At 44.0% G+C, this 14,730-nt stretch overlaps 1 protein-coding gene across 5 annotated transcripts in view; it reads right to left on the bottom strand.

Annotated features, from left to right (window-relative positions):
* The window catches only part of RUNDC3B (RUN domain containing 3B), a 237,229-nt gene that overhangs the window by 89,657 nt on the left and 132,842 nt on the right, over window positions 1-14,730 (bottom strand). For all 5 annotated transcript variants that reach the window (XM_075587444.1, XM_075587445.1, XM_075587448.1 and 2 more), the window contains one exon: window positions 12,677-12,762. In XM_075587444.1, coding sequence (XP_075443559.1) covers window positions 12,677-12,762 — 86 coding nt within the window. The remainder of the gene's footprint in view (window positions 1-12,676; window positions 12,763-14,730) is intronic.

Here is a 14,730-nt window from a genome sequence, read left to right as displayed (position 1 = left end):
TATAAAGTAAAATACTTCAATAATAATAATTGGTTATTTAGTTAACCCTTTGGCCAAAGGCGTCATAAGCCTGCATACCAACGTCAAGGTATAACCAAAATAATGCAGGTCCTACACTACACTGTGAACACTTCCTTTTACCTCTGTGAGAGGGGAAACCATAATGGGTCTTGTTCCTGCAGCAAGTGAAATGACCTTCCAAGTTAAAAGGGTGAAGGAGGAGGAGTGAGCTCTGGGGGGAGGTGCCACAGCCTCCAAAGAGACATAGGTTAACACAGATACCCAGCAAGCTCAAACTCCCACACCCACCACAAAGTGAATATATATTTATGTCAACCAGAGAGCTACTGAGCGTGGCAATTGTATATCGTGACAAGAGGCCTGGCCAGCACCCCCCCGGCTGGACTGCGAGGAAGAGAGAGGCCCAATCAATGTCAGTGTGTGTGCGCGCGAGTGCGTATATACAGCTCAACCCCCTTATATGCTGTACTTGGGGTCCAAAGAATCACATTGCGTTAGAAATAATGTATAATTATATGCGTTGTACAATAAAGTATTTAAGATACCAATAATCGTGTTGTAAAGTATTCATAAATATGGAAATTGGGAGCCACGCTTGCATCGCGTTATAAGCGAATTCGAGTTGTAACGGATCGCGTTATAACGGGGTTAAGGTGTGTGTGTGTGTGTGTGTATATATAATGTGTGTATTGGGGGAGGGTAGTGTTTATGTCGGGGGGTCATGTAGGTGTTTTTTGGGGAGGGTAGTATATGTATGTATTGTGTATTTGTAGTTTGTATCCATAGCCAGATACAGTGAGATCCCTATTATGGCGCACCGCAGACCTTTATGTTATACGTGGTCAGAGATAGCAAAAAAAGGTGTATCTAAAATCAATTTTATTCGCATTCATATGCAATGTTTAAAAATTGACATGTGTAAGTCTATGTATTCTACTGTAGTCACCTAGTTGATCCTTATGGTTAAACAGTAATAGATATGTTGATCGTTTCGTTCTCGTTAGGTGTTGTTTGCCAGAGATGTAGTGTTTGAGGTTCTTTGTCCTATATGTGTATCTTATTCTGGATATTAGGATTGGTGATTGTTCATGTTGCTCTCATAATTACCTCTGGTGGAGATAATGCCACTCTAGAGGTGTAGGTCTACCAGAGTGGATATTGAGGTTATTATAGTTATGGTGTTATAACTTTGGTAGTTCTTGGTTAGGAAGGGGTGTTTTAAATCTATAATCCCTTGCAAGAGATATCACAATGGCCATGGTGGCTAGTGTTTATGTAGTTATATATACTTCAATAGTAGCTTTGGCCGGGTATTGCGTTTAAGTTTTGCAAGTACCTCATGTGTGTGTTTGGCCCGTTTAACTTGGGTACAGTGCAAGGTACACCCCTCTGTCATATGGATGTTATTTATGGCTGCAATTCCCTATCCCGTACTATGATTCCTTTCTCATAGTCTCACTGCGCATGCGTCATTCTTATTGTGTGAGACAGACTGACTGACTGACTCACACACACACACACACACACACACACACACACAGACTGACACACCCCACCCCGTGATGCGTTCCTCCCTCCCCCCCAGTGAGCCGCCGAGCACCCTCCCGTGTTCCCGTACGTCCGCCGGGGGGCTGGCTGCAGCAGGACACACAGCCGTGTCTGCAGCTCCGCCGAGGGGAGACTCGGACAAACCCCCCCCCCCGCCCCCGTGTCCACAGCTCCGCCGGGGGTGGGGGGGAGTCAGGAGAGAAGGGGGGGCAGGACACAGAGAGACATACACACACCACACACAGAGAGAGAGAGATACACACACACAAGGAATTTAGTTACTATAAATATAGAAGTGCAAATAGCTAAAACACATGTTCTAAGTCAAACTTTTTTGCATTTTGGCACTAAAATTGCGTTTTGATTATTAATTAAAAACATCACCATTACAAATACAATTTCTGTGACAAAACAGTGACAAAAGACAGACGTTTCACTTAAAAAGCACGTGATCGGCACACACACAATTTTTTTTAAATTTTTTTAGAAAATGACTTTTTCTAGAGGTTGCAGACACCTGTCCTAGACCATCTGCAGGCTGGTTTTTATACCACCTTTGACTGAAACAATCCTTACAGAGTGGCTGTAACAGGGGACTTATCCCTGTTCACAAATGTGCCTCTAATCCAGCAGTGTGGTGGTTAACTGCTGGTAGCAAATTAACTAACACCACCTGCCTGATTAGAGGTGGTAGAAAAAGCCTGCCTTTGAGACAGGAAGTAACTCCTTAGCTGTGACTAAGAGCTGAACTTGGGAGAGAGAGCAGAGATTGTCTTTGACTCTCACAACAGTCTTGAGCCCTGCCACAAGAAACAGCAGAGCTGCTTACAAGACACAGGGAAAACTTCTGAACCTGAATGCTGACACACCCTGAGGGAAGGGAGCTGAACCAGAGAAGATTTTCCCTCCAAGGAACAGATAAGACTTTCATTATTAAGAGACTGCTTATATCTGCTTATTTCATGCTATATGTTTTGGGGCTGCGAGACATGCTTGACTAAGGGAGATGTGAATTAATTGCATGGTATTTTCACTAGAAATACTCCCAAGTGAATAGAAGCTTTGTTTCCCCCCCCCCCCCCCCTGTGTTTGGATGATTTCCTGATGTAAAAGGAAAAGGCACAATAAAGCCTATTATAATTTCACCTTATAAAAGCCTCCAATTGTGTTGTGTACCTCTGTGAACGTCCGTCTACATTTGGTGTCCGAGGTGGGACAAGAGGTGTCTTTGAAGTTAAAAAGGACCGGAGATTTGTATGTGAAATTTTTTGTTATACTTTTTGGCCTACAAACAGTCTGGAAAAAAAAAACCCCCTCATGCAGCAGAGATTACAGTTAAAGGGATACTCACTGCTCTGAAACTTACAAAAACTCAGAAGAGACTGCTGAAGTAGCTAAACCTTATTTTGCCTATCACAAAGTGTAATATGGTCATTGAAATAGGGGGTTTGCCTTCCAGCCATAGTCAGGGTTCAAGAAGTGAATCAGCCCTTAAAAAGGGATAGGTGTTTGTTGTTTTCAAAAGTTTTGCTGAAGCAGTGAATACAGATGGTGACCCACGAGTGGTACTGATTTTGCAAATAAAGGTTGCCACACCGCATAGGGCTACCAGCTGTGAATGGAGAAAGAACAGAAAAGTGTGGAAATTGATACAAGACTGTGCTGAAGCAGGGGAATTTTTAGCAAACAAATGCTGAGTGTAAAATTGCCCTATAGGGGAAAAGTGATTTCTGAACTGTGTAAAAGGTTTTTCAAAACCAATTGCTGAATGTTGAGTCACCCTGCCGGGAATGAAAGAAATAGTGCACTGCAAAGAATGTTTTTTTTTCTGCAAGTAAAAGAGTCTGCCTATATATATCTTGGGAGCAAAAACAGACACCCAAAGTGTGAAGTGTGAATGCCATAATACCCAAAGATGAGACTGAAAATTACTGAACTCAGGCAGAAAACCAAATTCTGTTGCTGAAGCGGAGAGATTGCACCTAGCAAGTAAATGGTGTAGAGCAAATAGACTTTTTTACCTAGCAACTGCACATCTTGTATACCTGATAAGAGAAAATGCATGCACAATACTGCAGATATTGGGGAAAAAAAAATATCCCAAGAAAGAAAATTCTACAGAGATGCCTGTGAGAGCTACGACCTCTACAAGCAAAATATGCCCATCTGTAGGACAACCACAATTGGGGGTTCTAGCAAATACAGTGGCAACAGCTGCAATAGTGCCTCCTGAGGTCAGGAAGAAAATTACACCTGATAGCCTAAAAATGGAGGACAAGATGCAGCGTTCCTGTAATGAACCCTACCCCACGGAAGAGTGGCCCTTCCAGTCCAATAAAGAGGAAGACATCTCTTACGGGGAACCCGAACCGAGTCACACCCACAAAACACCCCAAGAATGGTGGGGGTGCCTGAACTCGGCACGAACAGAAAAGACCGCTCCCTTTGACGAATATGATCAGCAGGAGACAGAGCGGGAGCAGCAGATCACCCAATATTTCTGTCAGCTAAAGCAACTGCAAGAAAAGCCTGGCGTATATAATGAAGCCACTAAAATTTCAAATGAAGATGGAGACCCCAATATCCCTGAAGGGACGGTGTCATCCAAATGAAAAAGGCGGAAAAAGAAAAGCAGTTCTTCACTTATCGTGGAAGGAACAGACACGTCCGCAGATCCTGTGGAGGAAAAGGGGGACCGAGTTGCCCTGTGGCCTAGAGAAAATGGAGAATTCGTCCCGCGGTTAACCGAATATCCAGAGGACCCAAGGCAGAAGTCGTGTACAACAAATAAGTGTCTGTCCGGTGCAAACAGTGAGGAACCCTCAACCAGTCATCCCAGGGAAGCGGAGCCGGAACCAGTGAGTGACGATCCCTTGACCAGGCCTGAAGACGCCCTGAAAATTGCCAGACATGACTGTGATCTGCTCTGTGAAGAATTGGAAAGGGAGAGAAAAAATAATGCTGAGCTACAGAAGACTGTGCTCGCAATTTACTCTGCGGCCAAGACCGAATTGGAGGATCTCAAGACTGAGCTAGATACTGCAAAGGCTACTATTTCCTCCATGGATGAAAAGCAGAGCCAATGCTGGCTGGTGGCTACAAGCGGAAGTATGAGGAGGCACTGAAGCAGATGACAGTCTTCCAGCAAGAGGTTCACACTCTTCGTATAGAGCTTGATGCCTCACATCATGAGACCAACAGCTGCCGCACAGACCTGGAAGTTTCCAGAAAGGAACTACACAGTCTCACTGAGGAGCTGGACATTGCTAAAGAAACTATTGGTAATCTTGATACAGATCTCAAAGTCTCTCAGAAGGAGCTTCAGACCCTCAACCTAGAGAAGGAAGTCTCACGCCAGGAGAGTGTCATTCTCAAAGCAGATGTGCGTAAATGGAAGGAGGACTGCAAAGAAGCCCTGAAGAATACAGAGACTGAAAAAAGAGAAAATTCAAGATTAAAAAGAGAAAACTTAAAACTGAAAGAAGAAAATTTTCAGTTGACAGAAGTCAAGGAAAAGTTTGAAGCAGAGCACCGACTGCAGAACCAACTGCAAGGTCTGCGTACACACCTCCAGTATGCTGAGGAGAAGCAGCAAACGCTGCAGGAAGAAAAACTGCAGGCTGCTAAAGAGGTACAAGCGCTGCAGGAACGTCTGAATACCCAGTACGTCCCCACAGAGCAGTATGAGGAGCTAAAGGCCACGCTGCATGTCTTCAGAGCATCATTGGAAGTGGAGCTTCGATACCAGGTGACTCTGTATGAGAGGGAGCGTGAGAAGGCTCAGAAACTGGAGCAAGAGCTGGAGAGACAGAGAGACTGTTCCATTCCCATGAGTCAGTACACCAAGGAGAAAACAGACGCAGCGGCAACCTTGACAAAAATTACAGAGCTCCAGAATATGAAGGAGACTCTGATACAGACTCAGAGGAAGCAAAGTGCGCAGATTCCCTAAGAAGAGACTTGCAAGACGCACTCAAACAGGTTGAGACTCTGCAGGCCAGTAACTTACAGATTCCTCCAATACGGAAAAAGGTATTGGCTCTGCCCAAGCACCAGTATCCCACAGTAACTAATGCCCGTGAGGACAAGGGTACAGTGAGAATTGGGGACTCCACGCAACTTCAAAATTACGAAGTTTGAGCCACCTAAGAAAGCACTAGCCAAACCTACAGCTGCCCAACAGGCAACAAACAGAGGTAGGAGTGCAGAATCAAAGCCAGAAGAATCCTTAGCTGAGGAAGCTGAAAAAATAGGACGTTCTCTGGAAAAGGAGGTGGAGGTGCAACTCAGTCCCAAAGAAGCTGAACTGGCAACTCCGTGGTGTGGAGAAACTGCAGAAAGACTGCTTCAAGAGCAGAAAACTCTAAGGGCTAGTCCTAACTGCTCTACAACTGTTGACATACACTTTGTCTACAAAAAGAGGAGTGCCCGACGCAACAGAAATCTCATGACCGCGCACGTGATAAAAAGACTTTACGTGGAAAAAGTCCTCCTCGAGCGACTGAGGAGTGCTGATCTCAAGCACCTTCAGGAGGAGACAAAAATAAACTGGAGAAAGGGCTCCAATCCCAGCGGGACAGAGGGTTCTCTTCCTCCATCCACTCTCATTCAAGTCACAGAAAGATCTTGAATGAGAGTGGAAGGATGGGCTTTGGCCGTGGTAAGCCCGAGCTTCCCACAAACAGGGGAGGTATGTAACAGGGGACTTATCCCTGTTCACAAATGTGCCTCTAATCCAGCAGTGTGGTGGTTAACTGCTGGTAGCAAATTAACTAACACCACCTGCCTGATTAGAGGTGGTAGAAAAAGCCTGCCTTTGAGACAGGAAGTAACTCCTTACTGTGACTGAGAGCTGAACTTGGGAGAGAGAGCAGAGATTGTCTTTGACTCTCACAACAGTCTTGAGCCCTGCCAGAAGAAACAGCAGAGCTGCTTACAAGACACAGGGAAAACTTCTGAACCTGAATGCTGACACACCCTGAGGTAAGGGAGCTGAACAGAGAAGATTTTCCCTCCAAGGAACAGATAAGACTTTCATTATTAAGAGACTGCTTATATCTGCTTATTTCATCCTATATGTTTTGGGGCTGCGAGACATGCTTGACTAAGGGAGATGTGAATTAATTGCATGGTATTTTCACTAGAAATACTCCCAAGTGAATAGAAGCTTTGTTCCCCCCCCCTGTGTTTAGATGATTTCCTGATGAAAAAGGAAAAGGCACAATAAAGCCTATTATAATTTCACCTTATAAAAGCCTCCAATTGTGTACCTCTGTGAACGTCCGTCTACAGTGGCCAATAATCTCCTTGAAGCTAAATCTCAAGGCCATTTCTTCCTCCTTATCCTATCTCCTCAACATTTTGACCACTTCTTCAGATTTTACACCCTCTTTATATCAATAGTCAAGCCCTTAATCTCATCAAAATCCCCCCCCCCCCCCTCCCTTCTACCTCCACAGGTCTTTTGCCAACATGCCTATATCTCCTGTTGATCTGCTTATGTACCTCAGGGGTCCGTTCTGAGAGACCACTATTTCACGCTTTATACATCACCACTTGGTGACCTACGACATCATGTCTATGCAGATGGTACTCTGTGATATCGACCCCTAACCTCAACTACCGCCTAACTCTCACATTGCCTTGGCTATATCCTTGTGAATGGCACTCTGATACTCAATATACATATGTATAAATATGATACTCAATAAATATATGTTTTTTAACTAACTTGATAAAAGACAACAGAACTTGTGCATCATTAAATTATTAATAATTAATTTTAATGTACAACTATATGCAGGGGGTATGTATGTATATACACAGTATATACAGATGAATACATACTCCTTGTACTGTATATTGCTTAATGTTATATAGGGAATGGGATATGCTGTTGTGTGTATGCTGTATATTTTCTCTCTTTATATACAATATCATCAGGAGCTCAGCGAGGAGGGAGCATGGTGGAGGGAGAAAGAGCACGCAGGGGAAGAGCATGGCAAAGAGTGAGCATGGCGAGGGTGATGCGAGCATGGTGAGGAGGGAACGCGCGGGGGAAGAGCATGGCGAGGAGGGAGCGTGCCAGGGGGGAAAAGAGCGCGGTGAGAAGTGAGCGCAGCAAGGATGGAGCGCGGCGTGGGGGAAAAGAGAATGGCGATGAGGGAGCAAGGTGAGGAGAAGAGAGCATGGCGATGAGGAAGCAAGTTGAAGAGAAGAGAGCATGGCGATGAGGAAGCAAGTTGAAGAGAAGAGAGCATATCGATGAGGGAGCAAGGTGAGGAGAGCATGGCATGGAGGGAATATGCAGGGGAAGAGCGTGGGGTGGGGGAAAATAGCGCGACAAGGGGGGAGCGCGTCCTGGGGGAAAAGAGCATGGCGAGGAGTGAGCGAGGGGAAGAGAACATGGCGAGGAGGGGGCGAGGGAAAGAGCATGGCGAGGGGAAGAGAGCGGGGCGAGGGGAAGAGTGCATGGCGAGGAGTAAGCGCGACGTGGGGACGAAAAAAAGTGCGGCGGGGAAGAATCAATGTTAGTTGTGGAAAATAATACAATTATGATAATTAATACAATGACAATAATATTCATTATAAACACTTACTGTACATGGAATCATTGAACATTTTCTTTTCTATGCTTCATAAACCACGCAGCTCATCGAATTGAACCGTTAATGTGTCATTGCCCTTCTTTATTAAACAATTGTTTAAAGCTCTGTAAATGTGGCAGTGACATTGTGTACTCTTGTTTCCCAACATAAATGTACATATAATTATAGCACTTGCACATAACTTGAATGCGAATTTGTAATACCGGAGGCAAGGGTTCTGTCCTATGTCACAAGCTGCTGACCTGTATCTTCCAATACATTAGCCGGTGTTCTAACCACAATGTTAGTCCCCTTTACGGTTAGAGAACCATAGCAGTGCAATCTGAATTGGGATTTTTTTGTTTTTTTTTTAAACATAGGGTTGAAGCAGGGGGTCTCCGGAGCTGAACCCTATTCATTTCAGCTCAGGGGACCCCCTGCTTCTAAGGGGTGGTGCCGGTATCTCTCTGCTTTTCAAAGCTCCCCCGTCACATGGGCCAATAGGAAGCCGCAACAGATGATGTCATGACTTCCTATTGGCCCGCAGGGTGCGGGAGTTTTTTTTTTAAAGCGGCCATTGCCCGGTGTGGATACCGGCACCCCCTACACAGATATTTCTGGAAGCAAGGGGTCCACGGAGCTGAAATATATGGGGTTCTGCTCTGGAGACACCCTGGTTCAATACTATGTTTAAAAGAAAATTGCCCTCTTGAATTTCCTCTAAATCCAAGTACATTTGTTTCTCTTAATAGTTTCAATATTTTCAGCTTACTCTGGTCTTGAAAACTAGTCACGTTTAGACTCCTATTTAAAATCCGATGAAGCTGTGTTTCTCCAGATAAAAGCCAGTAACAGAATGTAATAAGCCCACAGCTATGCTTGCATGTCACCACTGTACAGCTTTCTGCATTGGTTTAACAAAGGTATGATAAATGAAGATGGCTTTTCAAACAGGCTCCGTAAACTGATGCTCTTATGATAGCTTCTGCTTTCTTTACACAGACTAAAATTCCCATTTTGCTTCTACGTGTTATACATCTAAAGTGTTTTTATTCAGTACACAGCATGGGCTTTTATCACATGGTAAATGAGGGAAGGAAACGGGGATTTCCTTAAAATGATTCCTGCATCTAACTTAAGCCACCTGAAGATAAGTACCTAAAACACTATTCTTCAAATACACTGGCTGACTTAAAAAAAAAAAAAGTCAATTTCTGTGCAAATAACGCAATATAATGAAGACTGAACAAGTTTCCATTACAGCAGAGCATTGCCAAGTGCACAGGATAATGGTTACATTGTCTAATAAAGCTGGAAGTGTTTACTACAGAATGAATAGCTTGCATCGTTCCCAATAATGTGCACGTGTTCATTGTTCCTGCCTTACTTTCCTTTTTCGTTCAGATATTTTTTATTGAGATTTTAACACTTGGGTATAGAAATGAAAAAGGGGAGGGGAAAATTACGGAAAAAGTCATCAAAATCAGAAACTTTTACAACACTCCCGCTTAACAGTTGACACCATTAATAAGCCTTTTTAATTTAGAAGAGAGACAAATAGATGGTAAAAGTTTCCTTTTCATGTACTCAGGTTTCCAGATTACTCTTAATGTTCCAGAACCAGGATCATCGGCATTTATTCAGGGGTCCCAGAGTTTATGAAAAGCTCTTACTCTATGCTTTAGGGAAGCTGTCAGATTATCCATTCTCATTACATCGTTTCTTCGCTCTACCATACTTTATGGGGGGATTTTCTGATTTTTCAACAGAGCCGAAATTTAACATCTAGCGGCAGTTAAAATATGGGATATTCATTTCTTGTTCTTGCTGATCTATGTTTCCTATTGGTTTAGCTAATCCAATAGTTAATGGGTCCCAAGGGATTTTAATTTGTACAATTTCTTCTATCATTCTTTGTATTATTTTCCAGTACCTTTGTACCTATTCACCAGATATGTACATGGTCACCGACCTGTCCACAGAGTCTCCAGGGCATGTTTGAGGTAACAGGATAATTATGGTTAATCTTTTTAGCATCAGATACCAATGAAACATCTTATATATGTTTTTCTTTTGTTGTTGTACAGATTAATGTCTGATGCAACCTCTCAGATGTCCTCCCAATCCTCTCTAGTAATTTTAATGTTTAAGTCTTGCTAGAGAATATTCTTATTTCTCCATATGTCAAACGGTTTTGAATAATAACTCGGGGCAAAGTCTGGATTGTCCAGGACTGGTCTAAATCTTGAGGGATCTTGGATTAAACTCAATTTCGACTTTGTTTGATACCATATGTTCATGGTGAAAGTAATCACCTCTGATGGGAGTTGGATCATTGCATTCCTAGATCTCTCCTTATCTAGGCTTCTTAATGCTGATAAAGAAATTGGAACTATGACTGATGCTTCCATGCTCACCCAGCAGTATGATTTGGGATTTGTGCCAGTATGCGACTTCTGTTAAATGGCACGCAAGATAATATTTTTTGACATCTGTGACCCCGAGTCCTTCTCTGGCTTTTCAGGAGAGTATTACTGATCTAGGCTCTCTCTTCCCCCAGATTAACTGGAATATACTGTTCTGTATATCTTTAAAAGAGTTTCAAGGAGGTTACTACAGGAAAGGTCTGGAAGTGGTAAAGTAATCTCGGTAGACTATTCATCTTCACCGCCGTAACACACCCTAGCCAGGTATTTCTTAATTTGTGAAAAAAAGGTCTGGGAAATGTTGCTTTAACAAGTCCTGATACTTTTTTGTAAGATATATCCCCAAACATTTAACTTTTGTTTCCTTCCATTTATAATTGTACTTTCATTGGATTAGTTTCACCTTGTGTTCATTTAGCCGAGATTGGCCGTGTCTCAGGAGATTAAAAGGAATTCTGAGTAATAACTCAACCGGTGCCTGGTCTGACCATGCGATTGGGTCAATATTTGATTGTAACACCCATTGAAAGATATCTGCTGTAAATAAGTTAAAGGTCAAATCTGGAGTATGGGATTTTGAAGAGGAGAATAAGACCACAAAGAGCGGTTTGCAGCCATCACTGTTTACACCAAAATGTTTTCCAGCTATTCTTTTGTCCAAGGAGGGCAAAAGTGAGAAAACAAATCTGTTTAATAAGCCACAATAACAATTGATATTTGAAAAAGAGGTAACGAGAGGGAGAGAGAAAGGAAAGAAGGATAATGGAGAGAGAATGAGAAAGGAGAGAAAGAGAAAGAAGAGAGCGAGAGAAAGAAAAGACACAAAGAGAAAGAAAGGAAGGAAAGAAGGTTTATGGGCAGACACGTTGCTCAGGACAAGGGAAATGGTGTGTAAAGCCGCATCCCTCGCAGCACTTTTTTTATTTTATTTTTTTGTTTTAATATATGCAGCATTTGATTAGCTTTAATAAAAACGAATTACCTTAGCTGCCGATCAAATCAGCGAATACCTTGCTCTTTGGGTTCACATAATGGCTGCTGAATCAATCCTTCAGTCAGTGCTACAGCTACAATATAACCTTATATTACCATGGGTAACATTGTCTATTGTTACAGCTTGCAGCTCAGCCACAGTCTCCTGCTGTGAACACTACAGCACTTTCCTGCCGGTGACATTTTATACATGTACACACACATTTTTTCCCCCTTAACATATAGGACATAATATTTTGTATACTCCGTAGACTTGAATTACTGGTGGTATTGTAGACAGTGATCTATTATTAATGCTGCCCTCTAAATAACTATCCACTTGAGGTTTTTTTAATTGTCGCCTTATTTAATTAATGCTAAGTTTTAATATTAGGGTCTAAGTGCATCAATATACGTGGGTGACCTGGGCAAGCACAGAGGAGAAGAAAAATCCTTATGGACGGCGCACATCTCACAAACGGATTTAGGATTTAAATGTAAAAAAGTAACTTTTATTGGTATTATGATAAAATTAAGAGACAGTCTAGATAGACAGCTATTGTCTCATTGGTCGCTAAAAATGGCACAGACCGTATATAACAATACTGTCACAATGAACAAATACTGTTGGGTGTCTGACACCCAAGTGAACACACAAATGTTTACACTCAAATCATAAATCATTTGGTGAGGTGTACGCTGCCCATAGGGATTCCTCTTCTTCTCTGTGCTAGCACAGGTCACCACGTATATATGACACACTTATCCCAGGCAGCACCCTCCCACACTCACTACTACTGTAAGTGCAGCAAATTGAAATTTCTCCCTCTCTCATGTCTAAGATTATCCTGGACCTGGATCAAGCCAATGTATTTGTAAGAACTAATCAGTTTCTCATTTATATACCGAGTGCATTGATTTGGGTTAATCCTGTATGCAAAGTATAGTAAGTCTATACAGGTGTTTACAAACCTATTGGTTATTCCTAAAACTTGTTCAGTCCTAAGTTAGATATATGAAACTCTGCGTTAAACAAATCTACACAAAATGAGAAAATTATTCATTTATTTCGGGAGCGGGGGGCAGGTTGAAGTCCATTTTTAAGAATAAACACTACAATACCTAGTTGTTTTAAAGTCTCTCAGCGCTGCTGTAACATACTCAGACAGACGTTTTTCCATCAGTGCAAGTCTAATCCAGGCCCGACCCTATAAGAAAAGCAAAACACAAATAAAGCAGAACATACAGTAAAATTCTATGCATAACATTTCTGCTGGTGCAGAGCAAAGAATTAAATAAATCATTCTGTAACGCATTCATTAATAAAACCTACCTACAGGTATACTGCACATTTCTTAACAAGTTAAACATACACCAGCAATGCCTCATTGCAGCAGAAATTCTACCAATTAATTTCAGAACAGATCTTTTATCATTCATTAAAATATTTTTTCATTGCCTGTCAACCCATAGAAAAAAAATGCTAATATTACTTACAGCATGTTACTTTATGTCCATGTAATTGTTTTTAAATGTCAGAATGCACGTTTCAATTCATTTTGCACATACATGTCTACTATCATTAATATTAACACGCTACAGTAATATTTTGTTTTGAAGTTGATGTAATAGGCTAATGCTCAGGGACCACATGCTACTGCGGTTACTCTACAAATGTCTACTTGTTCATTGGAAAACAACTGGTTACAAGTTGTGTGATGGCCATAAGAAGAAACATTACAAATCAAGCAATCTTCACATATCATTGTAGCTCACTCAGTCAATAAATGTAGAATGTGGAATGAGTAGGGATTAGAACAGTGTATGTTTTGTGGTTTCTATTCATCTTAACTAGCTGATATACCCGGCGTTGCCCGTGATGTAATGTTCTGCCTCCCCCATCCTCCCTCTCAACTCTCTTCCCCCCCTCTTCACAGCTGTTCAGGTTTCCCCCCTTCTCTCCTGACTCCCTCTCTTCTCCCCTTCTCTCCTGACTCCCTCTCTTCTCCCCTTCTCTCCTGACTCCCTCTCTCCCCCCCTCTCTCCTGACTCCCTCTCTCCCCCCCTCTCTCCTGACTCCCTCTCCCCACCTCTCTCCTGACTCCCTCTCCCCCCCCTCTCTCCTGACTCCCTCTCCCCCCCCCCTCTCCCCCGACTCCCTCCCACCCTCTCTCCTGACTAACTTCCCCCCCCCTCTCTCCTGACTGAATACCACCCCCCGCCTGTCCGCTGTGCGTCGCCATCTTACCGGGGGCAGCTGCAGGAGGAAGGGGGTCCTTCCGGAGGCTGCCTGCCCACTGCCTGTCCCCCCTCCGGGGAGGGAAGTGAGCGTTGGCGGCTGGGGCAGGAGGGCCGCGCCCGCTTCCCCTCCGTCCGGGAGCCAGTGGGGGAGAGGGAGAGAGAGTTGGGTGATGTCATAGAGCCGGGTGACATCATAGAGCCACCAATCTGATTGGCCAGAGGCTGAGGACCAATCAGATTCACCGCAGCTAGTACCAACCTTTCAATTTTATATATTAAGATATATAAAATCGAAAGGTTGGTACTAGCTGCGGTGAATCCGATTGGTCCTCAGCCTCTGGCCAATCAGATTGGTGGCTCTATGACGTCACCCAACTCTCTCTCCCCCTCTCCCTCCCCCCCACCGGCTCCCGGACAGAGGGGAAGCGCGGCGCGGCCCTCCTGCCCCAGCCGCCAACGCTCACTTGCCTCCCTCCCCGGCGGAGGGACAGGCAGTGGGCAGGCAGCCTCCTGAAGGAGCCCCTTCCTCCTGCAGCTGCCCCCGCTAAGATGGCGACGCACAGCGGACAGGCGGGGGGTGGTATTCAGTCAGGAGAGAGGGGGGGGGAGTTAGTCAGGAGAGAGGGGGGGGAGGGAGTCAGGAGAGAGGGGGGGGGGAGAGGAGAGAGGGGGGGGAGAGGGAGTCAGGAGAGAGGGGGGGAGAGGGAGTCAGGAGAGAGGGGGGGAGAGAGGGAGTCAGGAGAGAGGGGGGGAGGGAGTCAGGAGAGAAGGGGGGGAAGCCTGAACAGCTATGAAGAGGGGGGGAAGGGAGTTGAGAGGGAGGATGGGGGAGGCAGAACATTACATCACGGGCAACGCTGGGTATATCAGCTAGTGGGAGATATGTAGCAAGTGTTGCAAACTGCAAATACTCTTATTGCACCCAAACCGGTGCA

Source organism: Ascaphus truei, chromosome 2, assembly GCF_040206685.1.
Source record: "Ascaphus truei isolate aAscTru1 chromosome 2, aAscTru1.hap1, whole genome shotgun sequence".
NCBI lineage: Eukaryota > Metazoa > Chordata > Amphibia > Anura > Ascaphidae > Ascaphus > Ascaphus truei.
The sequence above is the reverse complement of the archived record's forward strand: the minus strand, read 5'-3'. Positions and strand labels throughout refer to the sequence as shown.